General features: G+C 33.4%; 1 protein-coding gene across 2 annotated transcripts in view; it reads right to left on the reverse strand.

The window, feature by feature from the left end:
* LOC149571176 (6-phosphogluconate dehydrogenase family protein) overlaps positions 1 to 19,144 on the reverse strand; it is a 134,393-nt gene that overhangs the window by 90,463 nt on the left and 24,786 nt on the right. For both annotated transcript variants that reach the window (XR_016359773.1, XM_089812744.1), the window contains exons 5-7: positions 5,801 to 5,883; positions 5,169 to 5,264; positions 3,766 to 3,908 (exon numbers count right to left, since the gene is read on the reverse strand). Coding sequence is in view for 1 of the 2 variants with exons in the window: in XM_089812744.1 (XP_089668870.1) it covers positions 3,766 to 3,908; positions 5,169 to 5,264; positions 5,801 to 5,883 (322 nt within the window). In the remaining variant the exon portion in view is untranslated. The remainder of the gene's footprint in view (positions 1 to 3,765; positions 3,909 to 5,168; positions 5,265 to 5,800; positions 5,884 to 19,144) is intronic.

A 19,144-nucleotide genomic window follows, 5' to 3' on the forward strand; every position in this document is an offset into this window, starting at 1 on the left:
TACTACATGTACTTGCATCTAGAAAACTCGATTTTGGTGAAAGGTCACTCTTTTAAAATACCAAAATCATCATTTTCCCCATATTCATATGCTTCCAACTTGCATTCTTGGTCATCCCAACATAAGTCCTTTGTTTTCTCACATGCAATCCACCCTCCTAAACCTAATTTGGGCCATTTTTTGCACAAAATACAGGGTGCATCATTCATTTCCACCACCAAATGTGTTGAATAAGTATCTAATCCATACTATGAACACTCACATTTCATAGAGCTATCATCAACACTCAAAATCCCAAATCTTTCATGGACTCAATCCCATTGAAACTTTCATGTTGCAGCAAGTCAAGATATGTCAGAATTTCTACAAAGAATAGAGACATTCAATCAAGAAGGTGTGCTTTGAATCAAACAGTATTTCATTTAGTCTCTATTTTCCCAATGGTTGTTTGAGAACCTGAGTTCGTGAGGGAATGCGACAAGCACTTTGCTTCAAAAAAAAGAAAAATTTAAAGGTGCTGCTGGAAAGTTGTCAAAGTTTACATCTAGACTCCATCGTGAAGGTTTTCAAAGTGTCAAAGACTCCATAATGTGCCAATCTACAAAAGAGAATTCACGACAACTCGAACAAGAAAAAGCTTGATCACATCAAGTTTTCAAATGACAACTAGAAACTCATCAAAGAGAATGCAGTGGTGCAAAATATAGGAATCTCCAATCCTACGACCATCATGAAGAACAAGGTTTTTGTCGATAGTCTACAAGATTGATTCATTCAAAATCAACAATTTCAACATTTTCTCCAAGTGTTTTCCAACTTCGTAGTTGCAGAAAATGAATTGCATGTGATGCAATTGCATGTAATTCGATTGCATGTCCTCATGACATGTAATCAAATTAAGGAGTGTCCTTTCTCTCACTTTGCCCCCCTCATTGTAAAAATCATCTTTGATTATATGCAAGAAAGTGCTGCCAAACTTGTACAAGCATAACTTTCACTATATAGTACCAATTTGGCAGAAAAGTGAATAAAAAGAAGCAATTGGATTCAAAACTTTGACTAGAAGCAATTGTGATAGCACAAATTGGAAGCTTTGACTGTAATTTGTGTCTATTGTATTTGGTTCATATTTTATTATATGTTTATATGATAGAGCATAGTGAGTTAAGAAACAATCGGAACCAGGGATTTGACCTGGAGTAATTGTGGTAATACATAGACTAGAAGCTTTGACTGTAGCTTGTATTATCATCTCAAATTCATGAAAAATAGTTAGAATTTCCTTACTTCTGGAATTCTTTGTACCCCAATTGTAGAGGTTTTTCTTAGAGAATGGATTAAAACTAAAAATAAAAATAAGTTATAGAGTAGAAATCATCTACTTCTAGAAGTCTTTGCACCCTAATGGCAGTGATTTTTCTTATAAATTAGACAAACACAACTTAGAGCCAAATCGGAACACTTTCAATTGGTGTCCATTTATCGGTATCATCGTTTCTAGCTATTAGATAAAAATGTAGTTAGAGATTTAATCTTGTCCATTACTCGCCTTGCAAGTAAGTGGATTCTTTTCTGAAAGTTAGAGGAAAGAATATTAATAACACCCTTTCAAAAATCTCTCAACTTCTTGCTTACCTTGAGTTGATCCAAGGAATAGCGAAAAGGAGAAGTCTTCCCTTAAAGGTAGGAGAGACTTTGTCTCATATGTTGTGACTAGTCTACCTATTGTGCGATTGAATTTTAACAAACTGTTGGTTGCAACATATCCACCCAACAATAGAGAAAAGTAACACACAATATCCTATTGCATATCTCCAGCCAAATTTCATATATTAAAAAATATCTTCCTTCCAAAGATTTAATACAGCACAAATATGTCCATAATATTCATTGAATCAAAAAAAATGTTGGATTCATCAACTATCAGAATATAATAAAATCTTGTAGTTGCCTTCCCAACTATCTTTCAAGGTGTTAAAATTGCCTATGGAATGATGCTATTAAAACCAAAGCTTAGTTATCCTAGTTCGCCTAAAACCCCTCTTGACCAAGCTTGGGTTTGAACTGGTACTTAGTCTAGGTACAATTTTTCCAATGGTCCGATTAGGATTTGAAAATTGAGACCCCAGTTCGAACTTGTGTCTCTGATGGTCAAACCCAGGCGAATTTGGCTTGCTAAGATCAAACTACGGTCAAACTTGGTCCAACTAGACCCCACAAATGGCCAAAAAGTGTATTATTTTGCTAATTTTATAATGTTTTCAAATCCTTAACCCTAAAAAAAGTAAGTGAAAGGCTTATGTTGGCTTCTAACTCTCATTTGTGGTGTGCAAGTAGGTTATTTTGTTGTTTAAATCATATGATTTTATGATACTACGTGACATTTTAAAGTTAACTTGTGCTTTTAGGCTTCATATATATATATATATATATATATAGGCTTCATCAATATATATATATATATATTTTTTTTTTTTTTTTTTTTTTTTCTAATTTCTACATATTTTTGTACGAACGAACCCAAATCCCTTTCCAAAACAATTCCATACCGTTGAACCAATTCTTCAAACTTGAACTGGTAACTTAGAACCAAAGTTTGTCTATCATTAATATGATAAACTTCAGAAATATCTCTTGGAATCAATCAAATCCAATCTTCCTATTTTTAAATGTCTGACCTTTGAAAATTCAAAAGCTGGCATGGCATGTAGCTTGGCAAACAATCTGCCATAGCAGCTGACACATAATCCAACAAAAAAAAAGCAAGCAGCTCAAGCTAGTCAATAGCTCAATCCAAATAATGTTACACTGAGTGATACTTCGAGATTTATACAACCTTGATCATCAACCTTTGACATCAATGACAACATACACAACAAAGTTCTCGTCGCCCTTTTATATCTCCTTTTTGAGGAAACCAAAACTTTACATTTCATGCCTTTTGGCCATTCATTGAACTTAAAATTTTAGTTTTTCATAGTTTAATTTTATTATTTTTGTTTATTATTAAATCAAATTTCCAAAAGGGCACATTAGAAAATACTAGAAATGAGAGGTTATGCCACTAGCATTTGAATCTCAATTTCCCATAATCCTAGACAGTTCACTGCTGGATCCAACTAATTGTATAAGATCTTAACTAATTTATCTACTGAATTTTATCTTTATTTTCTGTTCTCCCTGTGTATTGATGTATATTGAAAACAGGTGAATTATTTTCCCATTTTTTTCACTGATACAATTCCACTTATGTCGAAGCTGTTTGGCTTGATCAAAATTAATATTTCACCATCAAACATTTTGGCTGGATTGATTTTATGACTTTGCTTAAATTATAATTTATTTGGCTAACTACCAATATTGTTCAATGTAATTCCATTCTTCTGATTCTAATCTCCAAATGCTCATCTTGCCCACATTGAGAACTGAGTGAGCAGAAAGAGCTAGGATTTGTGATATCACAAAATTTTATGTGGATTTGGGCCCTACAGGTGTTATTACACTTCCCCATACAATAATAATACAGACATATCCACATTGAAGGTGTGCCATTCAATTCTCTCAAGCTTTGTGCTTTCATTCTTCTAATATCCTATGGTAAAAGAAATACAAATTAAAGACTTGAAAGGAATATTAGCTGTAACTTTACACAATGACACATACAGCCATAAGATGATCTCAGCTGAAACGAGGTTGAGCCTCAAAATTACTTTAACTAATATATGACCATAAAACTCAACAAAGATATCAAATTAGACAATTTACCTGCTCCAACAACGAGCACTTGAAGAATTGAATATTTTAGTTAAGATTGATGCGCTAATGCCAAGATGTTGCCCAAGGGCAAGAGCTTCAGATATCCCAGCCATACTGATTGCCATGGCTAGGTTATTGCAGATCTTTGCCGCCTGGAGTAAAGGGCCATGTTAATACCATAAAAGTGTCAGAGCTTAAAACAAAATTATGAATGACAATCAACTTAGATGATGAATGCTGAATGTTTCCCTCTCTTAGATATCACGCCAGTGAAATGAATCCCTACACCGTCCAGCAGATTCTACAGAAAACCACCATGATTCAAATACATACTTAATTCTAACCAGACACGTAGCCCATTTTATTAAAAAGGTAGAGAACGAGTTTGTGCTTGCACATTAAAATGTCCCCTTTAATAAAAACAAGTAAATAAATTTCAAATAAAAGAATTGGAAGGTTACTTGATTAAAAAAGTTATCTGAAATCCAATGATGCCATACAAGATTAGACAAAATGCAAATAATCTTCTGAATGTGACAAGGCAATTAACTCTAAAGTTGAAAGTCATACTATGCTTACGAAAAAAGTCAAACGGAATGAGCTAGTGTTAAATATTTGTGCTTTCATATCCCAAAATTGTATAAAAATTACTACACCAATGTAGGTGTGGCATGCCCCAATAGGCATGGCCAACTTAAATCCAAGATGACACAAAAGATGGGCTAGATTTGAGGACACCCCACAGTGGGGAATTTAAAAATCAAAATGAGAAAAGAAATACAAAGTTCGAACATTTAAAAAAGAAAAATATACTAGCAGTTCTAAAATCCACAAAAGACAAAGGATTTGATAAGACTTTCTAAGGTGTTCTTTTTGGAAAATTTGAGCACATGATTTAACATAGAAAATTGTTTATGCAATCTACTCACAAAGAATAGTGAATAACTAGTATATGAATCTATACTATCTAATCCATGGTAAATTAGTGAAACTCGGAGAGAAATACAAATGATTGGATATTATTACAAAGCAAAGGAAGAGTACATTTATGCCTACTTAAAAATTTGAAAGCACCAGAGCTGCAGCAAGCAATCAATAAGATCTTTTCCAGACAAGGCATTTCTTTGTTTTGCATCGATAACATGCATATAAACAGTGGCTAACATCGAAAAGTGCTATCTGTGGCCATCTAATCTCCTTTTATGGTCTATTCCTATCTAATATACAAATAAAATAGCACTTTTATCTTTAGGTATTTCCGCTACATCCAGTTTTCATTAATATGCACATTAGAGTTTCAATTATATATTGAACACTGCAAGATAAATATGGTCAAAATAAAAGACCAAAAATACCCAATTCCTGAAAGCACCCAGCTATGAAGACGAAAGTGAAAAATGAAGAATACATACAGCACCATTTCCAGATTTTCCACAGTAAATAGTTTGTTTGCCCATGGCATTCAGCAATGGCTGTGCTGCAAGAAAAGCATTATGTGGACCGCCTACCTGAAAATCACCCATTAATCCAAATTCAGGAAGCAAATTTAAGATATCCAAGGTTCAAGATAAAGGCTGTAATACTCTAACTGTTCCATTTCACAGTAAGAAACTAAATGTCAATGTGGGCATGTTTGCGAAAAACTACAATGTAAAGAAAAGGGTCATTTGAAATCAATTAAGAGAATTTTCTTGATGCATAAGACACAACCATACATGTGGAAAGCCAGCCATGAAATATAAAAGATAAAACTAGCTTCTGGTGATTAGTCAATCACCGCAGTGCTACTTACATCAGGTATTAACCCAATATGATCATAACCATACAGAAAGATTAGTGCATCGAATGTCTTGATTCAGTTGTATCAAATTTTCCTTTTTATGTACATCAATGGTCTCATTTAATCTCAAGTTTTAACATGACCACTCACATTTAACCCACTTTGATTGGTAAATTATGCGAACAACATTCCCTCTTTGTAATATGCTGCTCAAATTATTTACGTCAGGTTTCCTCAATCAACATTCAAACAAAAGAAACATACCATAAATGTGAGTGTCCGAGCCTCTGCACCAAGTACACCCCCAGACACTGGTGCATCTAGCATCACAGGAGCTGCCAAGTTATCTGCATTACATAAGAACAATATATTTAGTAAGCTGCACAAAGATAAAAACAACCAAAGAGGGCCATAGAAGTTATAAGGGCTTGCAATGATCCATTTGCTAAGCTAATTGTTCTTGAAGTTTGTAGCTGTGATAGCGATCTTTAACTCTGCTCTTATAAAATGGAAATATGTTTGTTATGACTGTTATAGTCACCTTCAGCTGAAAGAGATATTTGTGATTATATTTTTATATTTAAGTTAATATTATGCAAAAAGACATGTGTCATACGTTATGCGGAGAGGCATGCATACGGAACTGTGACGTGTTAATGTGTGGAATTATGAAGGGTTTTATTTTTGGGACTCAAAGAGACCTTCATGTGAAAGATGAAGAGTCCTATACATTCTATTTATGTTATTGCTTGGTAAACCTTCATGTGAAAGATGAAGAGTCTTATACATTCTATTTATGTTATTGCTTGGTATATCGTAAATCAATCAAGTGAAAGTCTTGTACTGTGAACATTTATTGATCAATAAAAGAGATATTTTGCTGGTGTGGCTGGGTTTCTCCCTTCAAGTGGAAGGGTTTTCCCAGGATAAATGGCTTGTTTTCTTTTGTATATTGTTTATGCTCTTTGTTTGTTGTTTATCTATATTTCTGGGTCAAAACATTAACATGGTGTTAGAGCCAGGTTAATAACAGCAATTCAGGAAGTCCTCTTTTGTCTAGATCGATCTTGTCTTCACTTCATAGTATTTTCTTTCCCCTTATTCAGGCAATGATTCTCCATTCATCTTATCTATATTAGATTTATGTTTGTGAAAGGACTAATAGTTTTTAATGCTTGAGTTATTCTGTATATACATTTTCCATATGTGCAATATGTTCTCTCAGATGACTTCGTGACTCTCTTTATCTCAGTTTGGCGGACTCTGTGATATTGTAATCCGTGGTAAGTTCTGCATAGTCTCCACTCTCATTTTTTTAGTAAGGGTCCACTACTAGTAATAGCAAAGGATGACCATTGAGGTCAAGATTCTTATCTTCAATATTGAAGTCCCCATTTTTCTATCTGCATTTTTAGATCATCATGTTAATTTTGGCCTTCCATTATTTCACTACAAAGAGCATTGAGCGATTACAGCACGCATGATCTGCTCTCTTTCTTAAGTTGTCAGTAATGGTAAGCTGTCGTTGTTCATCTTTGGCATCAACCAGTGAAGAATAAGCAAGTTTCATAATGGCTGGGAATTCACATGGAATGTTCGAAGAAGGCCCTGGATGATATGCAGCAGTTTTTGGACATTGCACAGTCCATTTTTGCAGTTGCATATGGAGATCATGTAGCTCTGTGAAGGATTTCAGCAGTGCTCAAAGTCCTCTTGTTTCCCTTCATTTCTGTGACTAAGTAGGAAGGCATTGGGAAGTACTCTCTATTTCACTTCCAAACACACATGTTAGCGATCATGTCTGACGACATGTCATTGCTATGGCTTAGATACATTTTCTTTAACTTTTCAATTATTTTTATATCGTGTTCTTAAAATATATGCTTTTTATTTTGCTCTGGAGCGATGAATTTGGTATCTTATGTAATTAATCAACTACCGTTGTGTTTGGGTTTGTCGTGACTGCTTGGGGTCATTTAAAAGAGCATAGACATGGAAAGTTAGGACTCACGGTTGGTCCAGGGGAGTCTTGATGTTCAGATCTTGTCTCAATGTCACATGGAAATCCCGTCAATGCCACATGGAAATCCCTCTATTGAATTTCAAAGAAGGGGATGTTAAAAATCCATGATGGGCTTACGTATCTAATTTTTTATGGTAATTCAATGCAACTCACACAAAGCGCTCACTATGTCTAGAAGTTCAATTTAGCTGCTCCTATCATAGTTTCTATTCCTTGTGATCAGTTTTGGTTTCTAAAATTGCCGATGGTGCTAACATTCTCGTGTCATCTTCAATCACCGCAATGTAATTGTTATCATCTCCACCACGGCAAAGGCATTATATTTTGTAGCACCTCAATGACAATCTATGAGAGTGTTGCCTTTGTTCGTATCTCTAACTTCACAAGAGATGAAGAGATATCGTATTCAGTTACTCTTGATTATGTATCGTGTGACAAAGGAAGACATTTGGCAAGAGTCTATTCCATCCGTGCATCACCTCCTGAACGACAATTTCATGGGTGTATTGCGAAAACGGAAAAGCTATGCTGAAAAGCCATAATCATTATCTCAACAACAAAGTCATCATCGAACCAAAAACAGAAAGTCTGTTATTGCAATCTGATCAGCATTGGATCAACATAAGTAGCTATATGATTCGGTTTGTAATAGATCACTATCATTCTAATCAAACCTTAGACATTGTGTGTGTGATGATCGTGTATTGGTATCATTAGATATTTGCGATGCTTTGTATCTGACTACCACTGTCCTTACGAGAACAAGTGTCACCGACAACTGGTGCAGTTTTGTGTGGAATTCAAATCAAGCTTGTGTTAAATTTTACGTGGGCTCGTGCTGTTTGAGTACCCTTAAAAGCTAAGTCTCAATTATCTAATCTAACCTTCAAGAGTCTGTACATTATTTAGATGGAATTTTTGGTCAAACATTTAAAGTTATAAGCAGCTTGGCCGCATGCATTACTTCTAAAGATACTAGTGTAGTGCCTGCCCCTAGATCACATTTCTGTATCATTGTCAAATTCTTTTAGGTTGATTTTATGCATTGATTGGTTTTAGAGATACTAGATTTGTAATATTATGATATTATTTCATAACTTTGATCACAAATGTATCAATTATTGTTGCTTAGTTGATTTCATTCATGTGTTGTTAATGATATTTTAATGATTCCTAGTTAGTAAATGTGGTTTCTTTCATAAAAATGTTAACATGATGTCTTTAATGATGATTATGTTGTATTGAAAGAGATGCATTATTATATGTACGCATTTGATCTTAGATTTGTGATTTTTATACTTACCCCATACTTGCATGTGTATGGTGCGCGTGTTTATTTTATCTTTCTGTCTGACGTGTTTGATGTGGCTAAGGGAGGGAGTCGTAGTCACCTGCTAGTCGGGATCTACACGATGAACCACTCCCCGCCATTGTCTGTTTAGTTTAGATATATTATATACATGTACATGCTCATCTTTTATGCAGGATGCAGGCACCGGGCATCGACTTCCCTGAATTGCCAGGATGAGCGTGCCCTATTACAAATACTCAAATGGTGAGAATGTGAAGATAATGATCAGGTCCAATCCTAGCCATAAGCCTATAATACTTGTCCTGCAAGGAGGACTCGTAACAGACTGTCTACCTTTTTTAAACCCGTGAGTATTTTGTGCGTATGTTGTTTTGTGAGTCTCTAATGAATTTTCTGTTAATTAAGTCTAATTAAAAGATTAAATTAATAACTTAATTTAATGGAAATTATTATGATATTTTGAATATTTAATTATATTTAATTAATTGAGAAATTAATTAAATAAGAAGAATTGAATTTGAAGATAAAAGTTATAAGAATAAATTTAGAACGTGATAATATTTATTTAATTTAATAATAATATATTTAGAGTTCATTTTTAAATAAATGCTAAATATTATTGTTATTTAAGTTAATAAATATTTATCAAATTAAAACGTTCAAAAATAAATTAAAAAGTGAAAAGATATTAAATTATGAAAAAGATTTAAGTTCGCATGAATGAGTTTAAAATATTAGAAATTAACTAAAAGATAAAAACATGTGAACTTGAATAAAGATATTTTAATAATATGCACATGAGATTAAAGTTATAAATTTATTAAAGTAAAGTAAAGTGGAAAGTTAAATAAAGTAATTTAACAATTCACTTAAAGTGCATGAAGGAATAATAAAAGAATATTTTAATTTAAAAAGAAAATTAATTGTGCATGAATGAATTAATTAAATAAAATAATTATAATTTTAGACTGGTGGTGATAGAAACCCTAAAAGGTAATTAGATTCTATATTAGGGGTTTTCGGGTCATTATTGCACAACAAAGATTTCAAGGCACATACAGGTTTATGGAGGGCAACTCGAAGGGTTTGGAAAGAAAAGAATTTTACATGGCTTGAAAGATTTTGCTTGCGGTAGGAATTTGCATTTAGTTGTCAGAGGTTAGCATCAGATCCAAGTAGGATCTTGTGATCTAATTGTATAGTAGTTTTCGCTTTTCAAACTTCTGTCTGCTCCGTGTCTTTTGCATGTGTTGTTTTCCTGGTATTCAAATATTTGTTCTTGATTGAGAAATATCTGTACATGGACTTAGATGGATACATCGCTGAGTTTACTTTAGAGGGTGGTATTTTAATAAGAATAAGATTTAATAAGAAATCAAGCAAATACAATAATCTATTGGATTTTGAAATCGGGTTTGAGATTTAGAAGATAAATGTTGTCTTTTTTTCTAAAAGACTTTAAGAACGATATTAATCCAAGAAAGGGTTTGAAATAAAAAGAAAATTTTGAATTAGAAATTCGAATAATTAAACTTAGTTTTCCTATTAGATTAATAATGTGATATATATATTATTGTGGAGTTTGTTTAAAATGAGTATCATATATTTTAATAAAATAAAAATTGTAATTTATAAATTTACAAAACTCCTCTTAAACATCATATATTAGAATTTTATAAAAACATATATAGCAATTGTATTAAATTATAAATGAAATTAAATTAAGAAAAAGAAAAAAAATAAATAAATATAATTTGGGGTGGGTACCCCACCGTACCCCACCCATTTCCTTGGATCGGCGGCATAAGGTATGTTGCACGGCAGCTATGACTGTTGTCGTAGCAGCAAGTATTGTCGTAAAGGCAGTACGCTGCTACTACTGCAGCAGCGAAGCCACCACGACAGCCACCCTTTATAAGTGTCGGCGATTATTAAGCCGTAGGTTGTTTCTTTTAAAAAGTTTTAATATTATTTTTTTTTTTTATATTATTTAAGTTAGTTAAAATTAATTTATATTAAAATTAAATTATTAATTATTAATTTTAAATATTATGATTTTCAATAATAATTTTTAATATTATATATAATAATATACTTATTTAATTATATTAAATTTGTTTAAAATTATAATTAATGAATATTAACAAAGTTAGAGATTGTTAATTAATCTAGTTAAATTTTATTTAATGAGAATTAATTAATAATATAAGATGTTTAGTTAAGAGACAAATGTATTTAATATTGATAAAAGTAATAGGTTATATCTTTAAGAATCAGCAAGTATTAATTTAATAATTTAAATAAATTATTCTTTGATTGTTTTTAGGAAATTGACTAAAAATCAATAAGGGTAAAATTCAAACTAAGAACGAGATAATTTGTATGGGTGATCTTTGAGACTTATTTACTTAAAATTTATACTTTGAAACACAAATTAAAACTGAAACTCTACTGGTAACTCTATTGTGTATTTCAAATCAAATGCAAACCATGAAACTATATTATTGGCATGTACTATCTGTGCTTTTGGATTTTGAGGTTGATTAGATGTCGACCAGTCTAGAGGGTACACCAGAGGTTTTTGTGAGATTTATTTTATACTATTTATATGGCTGGATGTCATAATGTGTTTTGTGATTCATATTGAAATTATATTTATGAGGTTTACTTTGTGGAGCAATTATGTGTACTTGGGTTTGCCATCTTATTTTTGGGTTGCCCGTTAAGGAACCGAGTTTGATCTTTATGAGTGTTGTGGTATGGGACACAACTGTGTTTTTATGTGCTTAGGAGAGGTTGTTTAGGTACGTGACTTGGGAGTGGCTTGCATAGGGGTCTGGGACACAAAGTGGTCAGTGCCAGGGTAACCTAATGCAAGTTATGTAATAAGTGATAATCTAGTAATTAAAACTTTTGGGGGGAAAACACACTAAAAAGATAAGTTAGAGATTTTTGATCTACCCATGCCTTGAGTGCTTGTATAGACTAAGGATGGGAATGAGATGAGTGCTTCGTCTTCTTGAGAGGGCTTTCTAGTTTCCATATGTGTGATGTTGAAGGTCCGGGGTGCAGAGTAACCAGTCCAGGGTAACTCAACGCTTGAGGGTCCGGGGTCCATTAAGAGATCAATCCAGGGTAACTCAAGCAACCATGTGATGACACTCCCTAGTATGTAGCCTGAGTCTCCTCTATAGATTATGTGTACCTCTCGTGGTGTATTTATTGTTGGATGTGTTTATGGTGGTTATTTACTTTCATTGATGATGATTGGTGATTCATGGATGATGTACTTTTGACATGTGGCTTTTGACTTGAGGTGATTGTCTTTTGTTGACTTTATCTTATGACCTTGGTATTTGGTTTATACTTGGTTCATTATGATGTTGGTTATGTGGAGTTGGTATTGGATTGAGTGTTCTTACTTTTGGATTATTTTATCTTCTTGAGTAGCATGTGTTACCTTTGAGGTAGTTTTGGCTATTAGGGGTACCTTCCTAGGAATGTTTTATGTTGATTAGCCGTATGTGGATCGTTCATTATCTTCCCTGCACGGTGGGAGTGGAAGCCTGACTAGGTAACCACGCGGTCGGGAGGTAGTGCCTTCTTACCATTTGGGTTCCCCTCACATTGCTAGCTGTTGGATGTTCGTTGCAGAAGATGTACCTTTATAATTCTTATTTCTTATCTTAGAGACTTCTTTTCAGATGATGTATATATGTTATCATGTATCATGATGTATTGTATCTATTCTCACATACCCTGCGACATGTGCAGTGGATGTTATTTATTGGATGTACTTTCATTGTATTAGTTATACTTATGCTTTGCTCATGCGATTATGTATCTGTTATTTCTTTATGATCTTGAGACATTGTACTTGGAACTTAAACTAATTAATTTAAAATTATTAAATGTGACTCAACGTAAAGGAATCCTTGAGGAATTGAAACCGTATCTGTAATTGCAAATGTGTATTTGATATGTATGTTCTTATTGCTTCTGCATTAATGTTATCTTGATGTTGTTTAAACTTAAAAAAAAAAAATAGTTCAGTAAACATTGTAACATGTTAGGTTTATTTCTCTTGGGTTCCCGAGCGGGGCGTTACAACTAGTTGATTCACATTTGTATACATAATCAAGGAGATTATACTTCAAATAGATAAGTATTCTGACTTATATATTTGAGATGAGTATTTGGTTTTATGAAGTTAATAATAAGATCTCTTGGTTGCAAGGATGCGCCAAGAATCATAAGATAAGATGTTGCTTAAATTGCATACGAGATTCAGAGGGAGCTTGTGTTTCTAAGGAAGATGTTCATCCTTAGAGGGAGGTTACATCAACTATTTTATTGTGTAGCTCAAGCCATCCCTACTAGGACGGAGTATTTCAAACATTTTTATGATGTTAGTATCAAATTTTTTATAGCAAAATTTGTATTGATGCCATGAGCATTGCATTGGTTGTAGAGGCACGAGACGGAATCTCTTCTATGTATTTATTTGTTTGCATGTTGAGATTAGATCTCAAAGAGATAAATATTTATGATATCTCCTAAATATTGATTATAGTTTATAAATAGTGATTGTTCTTTTAGCATTAATAGGTTATGAGTTATTAACATCTCTCGTGATTGCAGGATGCAAAGGGATGGTGAGAGATAATGCAATGGTGTTTGCAATCTTGATACTAACCTAGAAGATCATATTTATAGAAAGAGACTATCCAGCTTTAGAGGGAGATTACGTGATAGAGGGAGATGTCCAACCCTCTGCAAGTTTATGCAATAGTCAGCCATCTTATTGTGGTGATTAAATTTGTCCCTGCTGAGAGGGAATCTCAATTATTAATGCATTCTTCTCTGGGAGAAGTTTGAGGTGAAAGCCCTTGTTCCACCCTCTGCGACTAGGCATGGTGGAAATGCATTCTTCTCTAGGAGAAGTCTGAGGTGAAAAACCTTGTTCCACCCTCTGTGAGTAGGTATAGTGAACCACCCTTTGCGAGTAAGTATAGTGGACCACCCTCTGCGAGTAGGCATGGTGGAAATATACCCTTCTCTGGGAGAATTTTTTAGATAAAATCCCTTGTTCTACCCTCTACGAGTAGGTATGATGGATCACCCTCTGCAAGTAGCCATGGTGAAAGTCATGCGTGTGACTCCATCACTCTTATTTTATGTGCTTATGAAGTAACTATGGTGAATTACATTATGTTGAGATAACATATGAGAAAATATTTTTGACATCTTTGGTTGCTGCTATGTGTGCATGCCTCATTAAAGATCTCTCTCTTGCTAAAAGGGAGTGTTGAAGTTTGTAGCTGCAATAGAGATCTTTACCTCTGCTCTTATTAAATGGGAAGATGTTTCTTATGACCGTTATGGACACCTTCAACTAAAAGAGATATTTCTGATTATATTTAAGTTAACACGTCATACGTTATGCGGAAAGGAATGCATACAGAAATGTGAAGTGTTAATGTGTGGAAATATGAAGGGCCTTATTTTTGGGACTCAAAGAGATCTTCATGTGAAAGATGAGTGTTATGTGTTCCATTTATGTTATTGCTTGGTATATCATAAATCAATCAAGTGAAACCCGTGTGCTATGAACATTTATTGAACAATAAAAGAGATATTTTGCTGGTGTGGGTGGATTTTCGCTTCAAGTGGAAGGGTTTTCCCAAGATAATTGGTCTGTGTCTTTTGTGTATTGTTTATGCTCTTTGTTTGTTGTTTATCTATATTTCTGGGTCAAACCATTAACAATTGTTAATCAGTAGAAATTTAGCAAGCACTTGTCATGTATCACAAGTCTACTATTTGCCTTGTCATGCCACAAGTTGATCTATAATTGACAACCCAAGTTCAAAAATAAAAATTCCAAACAAGTAATTGGATTTTTTCCATCTCCAAGTGATTGTCTTGCTGCAACCATTCCATTGCATTAGATATTTTCAAGGCTTTTTTGGCAAACCTTTTTGTCAGCAACTCAGCCGCCTCGTAATTGTGTCTACTTGCCCCAGCACCCATCAAATGGACCAAAAATTTTCAAAATCATCCCAGCTCATCCTTCACTGGTGCATGATGATTCTCAAACAATCTTCAAACTCACCTTTAATGGTTTGAAGAAACAGTAATCAAATTAGTGTCATGCCCAAAAATGCCAACAAGTTATGTTTTAATATTTAAAAGTCATAATAAGATTAAATGTAATAAACAAGTTTTCAAATAAATTCACTTAACTTCCTCACGCACATGTATAACTATATAATTTAAACACAACTCAAATGCAAATTTTCTTAACATATTTTAAACTTAAAATTGCACAACTAAGTATATATCAACATGTTATCTGATAAATCTAATTTAAACGAATGTGATTTACCAATCATAAAAATGTGTAGTAAGGTAACACCATCACATCTGATTTTCTTTTTTTTTAATTACATATGCAAAACTGAAAACAAGCTATAAGACTCAATGCAAGCATAATACTCAAACACCATTTTATTGGCAAACCTGATTCAAAGGCTCAGCCGGGAAAGAATCAGGAAAAAAACCCGGCTTCGTTGCCAATCCAACAAAGTTTGAAATACCAATTTTCATAGGACATCAATCCCAAATTTCAACAATATAATTGAATTTTCTTCATGACCCTCATCAAGGGATTCAAAACGAATTCTGCAACACATTCAAGAACCATGGAGGGAACAAAATCTGATCGGGTGACCACCAAGCATAACCAAGAGAAAATCAAACATGCTTCATACATGGTTTACACAATAGGATTCACAATGAATCAAAACTAGGGAAAGGTGGATTCTTCCAACCAGGAGAAGTCAAGCACAACACCAAACAGATGCCCAATCGGAGCTATATACCAAGAACTTCCGTTCTTCCATTTCAACATACCATAATCATACAAGGTTTGTGCTGACAGTTAGGGGCCCATAACACCCTACCCTTTCTCCCTCTTCTCATCCTGAGAAGAGACTCTACACTGGTTGGAGTCCGACTAAACAGACCTTTCCCAAAATTGGTCACTTCTGCCCTCTCCAAAGGTGAGTAATACCAAAACACCCATGCAAGAAAATCTCAAAATTTCAAACATAAATATGAAAGGAAAACATCCAAAATAACATGGTTTTCAAATCTTCCCAACATACCCACAAACATACAAACATTCAACCAACAACAAGGTAGCATAAGCATGAAACAAAAATAAAATTTGAACAAGGGACATGAGAATTCCAACCTTCACAAAGAGGTAATGGCAATGAACAAGTTTGAGTAGAGTTTCCTTCTCCTTGCTTCAATCTTCAAGAACTCCTCTCTAAATGTAGAGATTGGGTAACAACCTCAACTAGTCCAATGAAGGCCTCTAAATAAGCCTCCAACTCAACCACCCAAAAGAAGCAATAACTACTTCCACCCACTAGCAATTCTAGAAACTCCTAACTCAACCTACACTATGGTTAAACCCTAAGTGGAGATGAGGTGAGGTAACTCAAGATAACCATGGTCAATTTTCGCACAAAGGCAAAAAGAGACTTTTTGAGTGACCTCAAAAGTCAATAAAAGGGGCTTAGGGGTTGGAAAAGACCCCTAACCCATACCCATACCCTTTGGGTATAATTATATCATGTTTTAAGCCTTAGGAAAAAGGTTTAGAGCCAAACAAAATCTAAAAATAATTAGGACCAACTAAAACTAACAACTCTAAAATGCAGATTAAGCACTAATCCGGATTAAGGATGACTAAACTCAATTAAGAACCCAATTAGCAAACTGACACTAACTTAAACCGACTTAGGTCTATGGGTTACACAGCTAACCCTAACCAGCACGCTAAAGAGCACAAACAATTCACGAGTGTCAAGCGACACTAAAAGAACATAGTTACGAACACTAACATTCACTGAACACAGAGAGATACATACATACATCTCACAATACAATACTTGAATTACGAACAACAAGGTTTCCAAAATTAGCACATAGGGATAAGTTTTGTTCCTCCGTAGGGTTTCTCGGCTAAATATCTGCACACTCATTGCACACATCAGTAGTCCCGTAAAATCACATGTACATATATGTATACGTATCAAAAATCCACATAAATTGAAACATACATCAATAAGGGTTTCTTTCATCCTACTTATATCCTTAATCATCAAGATTCCAAAAATCAATGTGTTAATCCTACATTTTACTTAATTCATCAACATATATATACATAAAACCTTAAATGATGAATAACAAATATCTAAAAGTAACATCACACACCATGAAAAAATCAATATGTTCAAGCATCAGTTGATGTCTCGATATCTCGATTCGTGAGTATCAAAATAATAGTAATGTATCACTATGATGGATCGGGGCGAACTCAGAACATAATGCTTCAATTACTTAACTATTTAATTCATTTCTACTCACATTTAATCATCAGTGATTACATAATCAACATGACATATAACTTATTCATTAATTCAGATTAAATACAAGAATAATCATTGAGGTAACAAAATCAATAACATCATCATTAAGTGAAACACCTTGTATTATTGTTAGTGCAAATTTAATGTTTATGTGAGGCCTCGCCCCAACCCTTCATAGCCTTAGATGTTACTTTATCATTTTGATACTCACGACTCGAGATGTCGAGACATTATCTGATGCTTAGAACATATTATATTATTTCATGTTGTGTGATGTCACTTTTAGATATTTGATATTGTCATTTAATGTTTTATGTATATGTATGTCGATGAATTAAGTAAGAGGTAGGATTAACAGTTTGGTTTAAGATATTTTAAATGGTTAAGAATTGAATAGGATGAGAGGAACCCTGATTGATGTATGTTTCAATTTATGTGAAATTCTGATACGTATATATGTTTATAATAACAAAGAAAATTTCAAATAAATAACTCATAGCACATCCCATCTAAAATATCTATTCTTACCTAATAAACTTTTTGGCATTTAACCTCCAACTTGGCGTCAGTTTTGGGTCATGTATTTAAGAAGTTTTGTTGCAAAGTCAAAAATTGTCATTTATGGGGGGGTGACATCACTCTGTCCCCACATCCCATCCCCTTCCTCCTTTTCAAAGTGGGCGCTCACCTCATGCTTGATGGAAAATTTTATTAGTTTTAAAAACAAAACTGAGCAAAGTTGAAAACCTTCTTTACCTCCACTGAGCACCTACTTGTCTGGGAATCCAGACTGGCGCGGTACGTTGTGGGGCAGTGTGCCTTGGGGCGGGGAACACTCAGCAAGCGCTTGGAAAGCGCATGTGTATGAAGTGGGGGGGTGTCGATGTGTCATGTAGGGGGGGAATAGATTAGGATTTAAGGGATTAGGGTGATGTTAGCATAGGGGGCTGTAGGGTTAGTATAGGTTAGTTTGGATAGGTTAGTGGTTAGTTTAAATTATGTTTTGATATGTTAATTTAGGATAGTAATTGTTAGGATAGTTAGGAGTTATTAGATGTTAACTTTATTTTATTAAAGTTATATGTAGGTTAATTCTAGTGTTTAGTTTAGGTTTTAATGATGATAGTTTCTATATTTAGTTGAGTTGTTTTATTGGGATTTAATTAGTTAGTTTAGATTTTGTTAGAAGTCATTTCTAGTTTTATGATAGTTAGATCATTTTAAACTTAGTTTAGTATAAGCTATTTTCTTGCTAGTTACTTTGTATTATTTGTTAATAGTTTTAGCATATTAGTTGTAAATTAGTTAGTATTTTTATATATAGTTTTTATTTTAGTGATCTTTAAATTTTGGGTATTTGATTTATGATTATATTTAGCGTTATATTAAAAAGTTTAGTTTTGTTATGAATTAGGTATCATGATTAATTAATATTTAGGTTCCATCATCTTTTAAATTAGTGTAACTTTAGTTCTATACTAATATGTTTTTTTGACTAGTCTAAATGTATTATCGAGTTAATTTTTAGTAGGTTGTTGATAGTTAATGATTATGTTAAAGTAGTCGAAATAATTCGAAGTTAATAAATTATATATTTATGTTATGTTTTAATTCTAGTTGATTGTTTTTCTTAAGTGACTTTTCAATATCGATTAGATTGTCAATTGATAATTGTCTAAGAGAATTGTAATTGAACTTGACCTAGTTGAACTTGATTAAAATTTCTTTTTATTATGTTAACCTTATTTAAGATGAAATGTAGAGAACCTTTACTTTGACTGTGATCGCAAACTTATCTACTTAATAAATTTTGAATTATTAACTTTAAA

This window comes from Cupressus sempervirens, chromosome 2, assembly GCF_028749045.1.
Source record: "Cupressus sempervirens isolate cs-2001-9-10 chromosome 2, ASM2874904v1, whole genome shotgun sequence".
In the NCBI taxonomy this organism is placed as follows: domain Eukaryota; kingdom Viridiplantae; phylum Streptophyta; class Pinopsida; order Cupressales; family Cupressaceae; genus Cupressus; species Cupressus sempervirens.